At 43.2% G+C, this 9,172-nt stretch overlaps 3 protein-coding genes across 3 annotated transcripts; 1 reads left to right on the top strand and 2 right to left on the bottom strand.

Moving 5' to 3' along the window:
• Nucleotides 1-251: 251 nt before the first annotated feature.
• LOC122615106 (KH domain-containing, RNA-binding, signal transduction-associated protein 2) lies at nt 252-2,091 on the top strand. Its single transcript, XM_043789997.1, has 6 exons — nt 252-423; nt 493-614; nt 679-1,043; nt 1,105-1,194; nt 1,336-1,421; nt 1,690-2,091. Exons 1-6 carry the CDS (start codon nt 258-260, stop codon nt 1,821-1,823), a joined length of 963 nt encoding a protein of 320 aa, XP_043645932.1. The 5' UTR covers nt 252-257; the 3' UTR covers nt 1,824-2,091.
• A 455-nt stretch (nt 2,092-2,546) lies between these two features.
• LOC122615107 (ventrally expressed gene D protein) lies at nt 2,547-3,107 on the bottom strand. Its single transcript, XM_043789998.1, has 2 exons — nt 3,009-3,107; nt 2,547-2,946 (listed from the first exon to the last, which is right to left on the bottom strand). Exon 2 carries the CDS (start codon nt 2,944-2,946, stop codon nt 2,701-2,703), a length of 246 nt encoding a protein of 81 aa, XP_043645933.1. The 5' UTR covers nt 3,009-3,107; the 3' UTR covers nt 2,547-2,700.
• A 275-nt stretch (nt 3,108-3,382) lies between these two features.
• Nucleotides 3,383-7,664, bottom strand: LOC122614033. The gene is made up of 3 exons (XM_043788491.1): nt 7,400-7,664; nt 4,473-4,757; nt 3,383-4,305 (listed from the first exon to the last, which is right to left on the bottom strand). Exons 1-3 carry the CDS (start codon nt 7,452-7,454, stop codon nt 3,938-3,940), a joined length of 708 nt encoding a protein of 235 aa, XP_043644426.1. The 5' UTR covers nt 7,455-7,664; the 3' UTR covers nt 3,383-3,937.
• Nucleotides 7,665-9,172: the final 1,508 nt, after the last annotated feature.

A 9,172-nucleotide genomic window follows, 5' to 3' on the forward strand; every position in this document is an offset into this window, starting at 1 on the left:
CGCGAAGCTCGTTTAAAAAAATTATTTGAGTTTTTGAAATACTTTATAATTGTTTACTTCCTTTTCTTGAGGGCGACATATCTTACAAACTTACGTGGGAAAATATTAAAATGTAAGCAATCAATATAGCACTGAAAAGGTTGACAGTCCTGGAACTTCATACGTTTGACAGCACTGCCACCATTTTAGTTCACTGATATACATACCGTTTTTCAGTCTACTTCAAGTTTGCTTAACAATTATTGGTTAGAAGTGTTATGATAAAGATGGAGACCCCAAGCGAGTTTGCTGAAAAGCAGCCACCCACACATGACCACCAGCCACGTCTGAATGAGGTGGCCCAAAAGTTTCTGGCCGATTTGGACGAGGAGCGTCAGCGTTTGTCGGCGGAGTTTCCACTATGCGCACTGCTAATCGACGAAGGTAAAATCAAATCGGTTCTTTATTTTTTTCTATTTATGGTATTTTAATGGTACTAATTCCAAATCGCAGCTGTGGACCGTGTCTACTGCACTGGTCGTATTCCCGGCAAGGAGTTCTACGCGGACGTGTACAAGCAGAAGCCGATGAAGATTACCCAAAAGGTCTTTGTGCCCGTTAAGCAGTATCCCAAGGTGGGTTTTACACATTACGAGTTTCCCTTCGGCTGCGAAGTTAATCCTTACCCTTGCCACACAGTTCAACTTTACTGGCAAGATCCTGGGGCCCAAGGGCAACTCGCTGCGTCGTCTTCAAGAGGAGACCCAGTGCAAGATAGCCATTAAGGGTCGCAGTTCGATCCGCGACCGCAACAAAGAGGAGCAGCTGCGCAGCACTGGCGACCCGAGATATGCCCATCTTCAGAAGGATCTCTTTCTGGAGGTCAGCACGGTGGCCACACCGGCGGAGTGCTATGCCCGCATAGCCTACGCCCTGGCCGAGATCCGTAAGTATCTTATTCCAGACAAGAACGACGAGGTTTCGCATGAGCAGCTGCGCGAGCTGATGGAAATGGATCCCGAGTCGGCCAAGAGCATTCACGGACCCAATCTGGAGGCCTATAGGTAAGTTTAGCATGTGGCTCACTATTGGGTATAAGCGTAAAAATGAAATCATATTTTGCAGATCTGTCTTCGACAAGAAGTTTGGTGGCAGCAGCAATGGGGCTCCCAAGTACCTCAACCTAATTAAGCGAGCTGCGGAAAATCCGCCCGAGTAAGTTAATTGTAAAGTATAATTTTGTATCATTTAATGACCCCACCAGGAGTAAAGGACCTGAGAGTCCACGCGTCGTACAAATACCTTTAATCCTAGCCAACAAACGTTGTCCAGCAACTAACATTTCGATCTTTATAGAGTCGATGATGTGGAGGAGGTGGCCTATGAATATGAACATCGTATGCCTCCCAAGCGTCCAACTACGGGCTATGAGTACAGCAAACGTAAGTGGAACCCAAGCATGCATTTTTAATTTGTTTCTTAGTGCCGGGGTCTATTACACTCCGCCATTTGGAGGGGATGCACCTTTGATTAGAATCTTGGGTCACAGAATAGATTATAGTATCAAAACCAATAACAGTGAATGAGCAAGATCTCGAATCAAACTATATAACACTCTGGAATGATTAAAATTAAAAACCAAACCACTTCCTATAGTAATTACATACACGCATAAACTACTACAAAAATAATAATCAACCAATTTTATAGCACGTCCATCAATAATACCGACAAACGCAGCGGCATATAAACGTCCATATCCGACTGACATGAAACGTATGCGCGAACCGCCCATCAAGTCCTATAAGCCCAATCCGTATTCCATACTCAAAAAATATAAATAATAGAGCTCCGGTTGATCTCGTCGCACACCGCTATAAATGAAAACAAAGGACGATGCTTACGTAATAAAATCCATACTGGGAGCACTTTGAAAATAATTTAAACAAGAAGAAAGCAGCATTCAAAATGACGCAATCAATGAATAAACATTAACATTTATAAAAAGTGCACTTGCGCTATCAATTCCCACAAACATAATATTAATCTTAATTTATAATTCGTATAAATATGTTATAACTGTTGGCATGCCTTTTCTGGACCATTTCAACAGATAATAAGTCCAATATATACTATTGTGTTTAAATTATAATTTTCTGACTTTCTATTTATCGATGAATTTCAAAAATCTGTTATAAAATGAAACACACTAAATGAATTTAATAAATACTCTGCAATCAGATCTAACTATGACCGCCTCCCATTTACATTCAAAATATGCATTACATTCTTAAACGATTGTCTCAGTAGCAGTAGAACAATGAGTTATATCTCAAAAATATAAATTGGTAAACAAGAAATAAAACATTACGAACTTATCAAGTTGTTTAATAAAAAGAAACGAAGTGAAAATCACATTAAGACATTTAAATGCGTTTAAAAATAAGTTAATAAACCATTTGAAATTTATAAATGAACAAGAAAGAACATTGAATAAACATATAAAGTGTTTGCATAACTAAAACATTTCAGGTTTTTTTAAGCAAAGTATTCTCTTTTAGTTCTTAATCTGATGGGTAAGTAGCTTAACTGTAACTGTAGTGAAATAATGTCTAAAGTAAGATTAAATTAATAAAGGCTTAAACCAAATGTCTGTTTATCTCTGGTTATATTTCCGTGGGTTTGGGGTTATATTTAATATCTTTAACAAAGGTTTTGCGACTAGCACTGATACTGCAAGGGCCTCCCAGTGAAGCTTGCTATCCAGATCTGCTTCCTTAGCTCCTGTTCATTGGCTTCTGTGGATGCCTTATGTTCCTGGGCTTGTAATCGTTGCAGGATTCGGTGATAGACCTCGTATGCAGTTTGGGGCTGCCCACAACGACTATTGCCGCAATGTTCTGAGAACTGTGGCTCCTCAACGAAAGTATCCTCGCTGGAAAAAGGATTCTCGCTGTGTGGTATCATCTGAATGATATGGATACGTTTGCTGACTGATTCCTCACAAAACTGATAGGCGGAGCACTCACTTTGGTTTTACGCTGGCGCTGATTTACTCCGCTGACTAGATGTGTGTCCTGGCCGCTAAGCAGTTGACGACTGAGCCGGATGGCAAAGTTGTCGCTTGAGGCTTGTGCCACCACCATTAGCACCACCCTTAGGAGCCACCATATGGCTGCCAGGCCCTGCGCACGTTGCGGAATTCCTCCTCCCACTCCTGCGCCGCGTTGCAGCTGCAGTGAGCTCCTACAAGGACCTCAGCGCTTTGTTGTCCTGGTCGCGCGTGTGTTTTCCCCCTTCCACTCCCACTGAAAGCAAGCCACCGAATCCTGCCGGCCTGCATACGAGTGTGTGTATAGTAGGTATACAGGGGTGGATTTTGTTGAATGGATTCAGCTGGGTGTATAGCAGCTCTAGTTTATTTCAGTTTTACATTCGACAAAAATTGCATACATTGTTTTTATGTACTCATAATCTGTTCGCACATATATATCTGTGTATATATAGTTTCCTTCACAATGATTCGGTAAGCCACTTGGTATCGCATTTTGTTCCGCTAAGTTAAAATCAATTATGTACTAATCTCCCGATTAAGCGCAATACTAAAGCAATCACACTAGGCTAATTCGATCCTATGGGTAGCGTATCTAAGTTCAAGTAATGGTTTACAAAACAGTATTACTTTCAAAGGAGTAGTCTAAAACATCGATATTGGAAGTAGGGGAAGCAGAGTTGGAAGAGTAATTTAAATAAACTATAGCTCTGGGAAGTTCGCTTCCCCCGGAAAATCGGTTTCCCATATAATACAGTAACAAAGCAACACCTATTGCCAATTTGCCAAGCCATCGACGTAATCCGCGGGCTACATCCCAATGTCAAGCTCATCTGTTGCGGTGCGCATCTCCAAACGTAATGCCGGTGGTGCAGATTTATGGAGCGGTCTTGAACTCGGACTCCTTCAGAATCGTAAGGTCACTGCCAACTGGAGAGGGGCCAGAAATACGCCCAGCAGCCAGAGGCTAATGTCCCTGCCGTGAGCCACCGCATCCTTGGCGGAGGAGGAGGTGTCCGCCGGGGCCGGAAGCAGTGACGGAGCCGGGGTACTTGGCTTCGGGCCAAAGCGAATGGTGGCCTTGTGTCGCACTTTGTTTGGCAGCACCTCGCACTCGTAGCGCTCCTCCGCGGCATTGGATGAATTGGATGCATTGGATGCCAGGGGAACGGTCAGGGAGAACTGCTCGTCCAGGGCGTAGATGTGGTTGAATATATTCATGCCGCTGGATACCTGTACCTTTTCCTTGTACCAGAGCACCACGTGATGTGCAGCTTAAACAGAGGTGGAAAATCAATACTTGGCATGCACTTTTTAGCAAAAGTTTTTTTTGGCATCATAGTTAAAGGTAAGCAGAAATTTAATCATACATTCGAAGCGTTCTTAGTTATAACTTTTTGTTATACAACTTTTTTATAAAAAACATGATTTATTAGCTCACCATTATAATTTTTTACTGGACACTCCAATTTCACGCTGGTCGCGTTCTGCGGCACATAGATATCCACAGCGCTGTGCTCGAAGTAGGGCTCAGGGACTTTGGGATCAGCGGTGGACTTGGCCAGGTTACCCGGTGCCCGCTGCTGGTCCTCCTCATAGTCGTAGTCCTTGCTGGTGTCGCCGACTGATGGGGCAGTGACTGCGCCCCCGGCTCCTCCTCCATTGCCACCTCCAGTGGCTTGTGATGAAGATTTGGCTGGGTGCGGCTCCGGCAAGGTCAGCACACCTGGAATAAATGGTAATTAGTCGGGGCTCCCGACACACACGCAGCTCAAGCTACACGGATAAAAGTGCGCTCGATATCTGTTTGTGTTGTATCTATTTCAGGGATTAGTATCAAAATCGATACATCGATGCATCTGCATCCGGTTAAAATGGTAATTTGCCTGTCTGCTTCACCTCTTTTTGCTTTTATGAATATTAATTCTGAAAGATTGAATAGTTGGATAAAGCAGGTACATTTTGTACTGTGTACGCATTGAAAAGCACTCGAAAAGCTGCCAGCCCAGATTTCCGTGTCTGGCGATAGTTTCCAAGCCTAAGCCCCCAAAGACGCGGAAGGCAACATAAAACCATTAACGAAATACGGAACATGCCGCGTGGCCACTGGCCAAGCCCCTTTTTCCATATGAAATTTTCGCAGGGAGCGTGTCAACGCCCATTCTGGAGTGATATGATGGTTACAACTCCAGTTGGAGGTCAGGTCACGGAATGGAATCCGAATCGGGAATACTTGGCGATATATGTATGCTATGCAAGCCACACGGTTGTATCTGGATTTGGCTCAAGGATGTGGGTACAGCTCTTCGGTTGCGTCATTTGCACATTCGGCGCAGTGCTTAATGGCTGCGAAAATTGCCAATTTGCTATATAAAATTCGTGGGTTTATGTGTTCGTTAAAGGGGGAGGGGGTGTGAGTGTGAGTGTGTGCCAAAGTTATTAGTTTTGTTTGCACTCTCGTTAGGAAAAAATTGAAAGACATTGGCAGACAAGTTGGGACACCTTTCTTAGCCTTGGCTCCGTTGCTGTCCCGTCTTGTTTGCCCGGAAATTGCGATTTGGGTCAGCGGCGAATGGGGATGATTTTATCTTCCCAAATAATAAAGGCAGTATGGATCAAGTTTAATTTATTACTAGCAGACTCAGTGGGTGGCGTCGTTGGCCATTCTTCGGTGCCCAAAAGTATGCTATTAAACATTAATGTGCCTGAATTTAAGACATAAGAGATACTTACTGACTTAGGAACTTGTTAACTTTTTAAAGTTTACTTAACATGGTAAATATTTTATAAAAAAAAAAACAAAGATGAGGTCAAGATACCATAAGTCTAGATATGTAACATACTCATTGATAATTTTCAGGGTCAAGTGTGGAAAGTTAGGGCGCATCCGTTTATGGGAATCTGTCAACTCATGTGGCAAGCCCATGCAATCCCACGCTTCTGTTGTCCTCCCCGTATAATTATCATCGATAAGCCGGACACAATGCCGTGGAACGCACGCATGATACGGCAATTACCTCGCCACATACTCATCCCTTTGACAGCTCATCATCTGTGGCCCCATGTACCAGAGTTATCCGGACCCACTCCCAGTTGCTTAATTATTCAAGAGCCACTTTAATCATGTTGATATTTTTAACAATGTGCTCATTCCAACCCATACCCACCCAAACCCCTCTTGGCCACCCATTTCATTTGCTGTTCCACTAATTTCTCTATTCGGAAGCACTGAACAATGCTCATACACGCACAGAAAAGTTGGCTTCAAAGTTAAATGAAATCCTCAAATTGGTAAGCTCTTCTTGACCATTCCGCTACGAGTATTTAAGTATTTAAGTTAATACAAAAACAATGAATCGGAAATATGAAAAACTCAATTTTTGCCATGAGTGGATAGATTTTTCTTGCTGTGCATACTCATCGCGCGTTGGGAAGACATGCCCTGCTTACAAGTGGTTCCCAAATTGTCGTCAATTCAATGAATGACACACGTTCTTTCAGGCAACTTTTCCCTCCCCTTGCCACTCGCCCACTTTATCCCCCCACCCCGCCCACTTTAATAACTCCCAGCCAGCGTTTAAGGAAAACTTTGCCATAAGTGCTGGCGACCCTATCAAGCACTTCTGCTTTGATAGACTCGGTTGGCAGACAAGTGTTTTATGGAGTTTGGAGCCAGCTCCATTTGGGGATGGCGAAAATGCAACCTCCGGTGAATAGCTAACCATTTGATTGATTTTGATATGTGTGATGAGGCAATCCCTATATCAAGTTAATAAATATTCACGATGAGTAATATTTGTGAATCACTTAATATTTGGAAGAACCTGGAGATACTAATTCCGTATAACTAATTCCCAAACATCCCAATGATTCAGGGCAGTTCTTTTACTTTCGAATGAATCTATTGCATGAATCTTGTGAATAACTCAAACGATGTAACGTAAGTAGCATATGTTTTATGTATTTAAAAGGCCGCACACACTTTCGGTTAAGTTTCGCCGTATTGGGTCAGTGGAAAAACGGGCTAAGTGCAGTGTAATCCATCGATTACTTAAGCGCCCGCAACCCACACACAGGCACGAGGAAAATGTCTATGCCCAGGATTATAATCACTAGATTATGCAAATTAGCGTGCATGAGTGGGTTACGAGGAGCCGCAGACAAACAAGAAATTCACAAGTATTTCTTTGGGAGCCGGATGATATAAAGCCTTTGGAGGGCCCTTCATTTTTATGCTACCCGCATATGTAAATGGTGCCGAAAAAAATCCACTGCTCATAAAGATTACAAAATTGAAACGAAATTAATTTGTCTCTCTTAATGGTACACTGTATGCGGCAAAAGATGTGAGGGATGCACCGGGTTTACCTGGGAACTGGACAGATCCACAGGCGATAAGAAGGAGCAGCCAGAGATGCCTCATTTCGGTCGCTTGCTTATGATTGCGGCTATGCCAATATTCACTCTTCGAAATCCTTTGGAACTTTTCTTAATAATTCGTATGCGGCTTGCAAACCAGTTTGCTTTTTGCCACCTTTGAGGATAAACGGCGACCGAGACACTGAACTTTGTTTTGTCACCAGAGTTTTCGTGGGTTCTGAGCTCTTTGCGTGGGCTGTCGTTATCGTTTCTGTTGTTCGGCGAGGACTGCCAGTAAGGAATATGGACTGCGATTGCGAATGCCGATGGAGGGATATTCAGGTACAGTGGGGCGTCGAATAACGGACTTATCTTCAAAGTAATTCGCTACGAGAAACCTAAAAACCTAAAAATTTCATGTACAGCCTGCTCTATAAATTATCATAACAAGTTTCTCAAATAGTTTACTTAATTACATTCTATAGTTCTTCCAACATCAGACTTCCAAGCTAACGACGCTCTGCTGTATATTTTTGTGCTTCAAAGTGGGCGAAAAGAAGGAAAAAGGAAGGCAGAAGCGCGCCAACATAATAGCCGAATACGAATCCGAATCCGAGTGCGAATAACTGAACAACCGAAGGCGGCGAAGGAGAGCAGATGACTCATGTTGCACAGCCGCAGGAGGAGTGCCCAATTGGAAACGCGGCAAAGCGTCGCATTCGCTGCACCGCAAAATACCAATTTCCCACTAGGCAGGAGCGAGAGAGTGAGGGAGATAGAGAGCAAGCCTAGGTCAATCCCATTTCCACTTTCCAGCATTCCCTTGCAGTTGGTGCATTCTACCCATCCCACTCCCACCCACTGCCGCTGGCCGTGGCCGCGTTGCCAACTGCATGAAGAGACTGTTAGCGCGCGCTCTTAAGTTGCCAATGCAGGGATTCTGCGCGCCTCTTGGAACATTTCAATTTTCCGAGCTATTCAACTAGAATTCTCACATTTCCCTGCTGTCAGCATTCTATTCTTCCAGTCTTCTGCTGGCTTTTAACTTTGTTGTTGTCGCCCTTGTTGTTTGATTAATTTGTTTTCAAAAGAAACGAATTCTCGGAAATTCTACGAATGCATTCCAGTGTGTTGGCTCTGGTGTGTGCATGTAAATATAAATATTTGATTAATATCCACGCCCATCCAATCCCACACCACTATCACTCCGCCTGCCCCACAGAATCCGAACCCGAATCCGAATCTGATGGTGGATCTGAATCTGGATCTGAATCCCCTTGGAAGCGTTCTAAATTTGCGGATGTTTACAAGCTTGGCACCCAAAAAAGAAGACAACGCAAACATCGCACCATTCTGGCACTGAAAATAAAATAGACCAATAATACTAACTATTCGGAACTTAATGTAAATTATTCTTTAATGATCTACCACTCTTAGCATCACCTCAAAGATATCAAATCAACAACTAAATCAGGATAATTGCCTATTTTTCAGTAAATCAGATATGCATATACAGCGACTTGATTTCGAAATTACCTTGCAGACAGCAAGCACATTTTTGCGCAGTGCAGCGCACACACAACCTCAAAGAGATCTATCTGTGCAAGACACATAATGCAATGCACTTTGTTTTATGCTCGTAGATTAATTTTAATTGTTTGTTTGTTTGTACAGTGCAAATGTTGCATGTATCTACATATAATGCGGTCGCTGTCGCACCCATAAATCGTATCTGCATCTGTTGCGCCAAGCATCCAAGTATCCGTATCTCACCCGATGTAG

The sequence above is a fragment of the Drosophila teissieri genome, chromosome 2R (genome assembly GCF_016746235.2).
Source record: "Drosophila teissieri strain GT53w chromosome 2R, Prin_Dtei_1.1, whole genome shotgun sequence".
In the NCBI taxonomy this organism is placed as follows: Eukaryota; Metazoa; Arthropoda; class Insecta; order Diptera; family Drosophilidae; genus Drosophila; species Drosophila teissieri.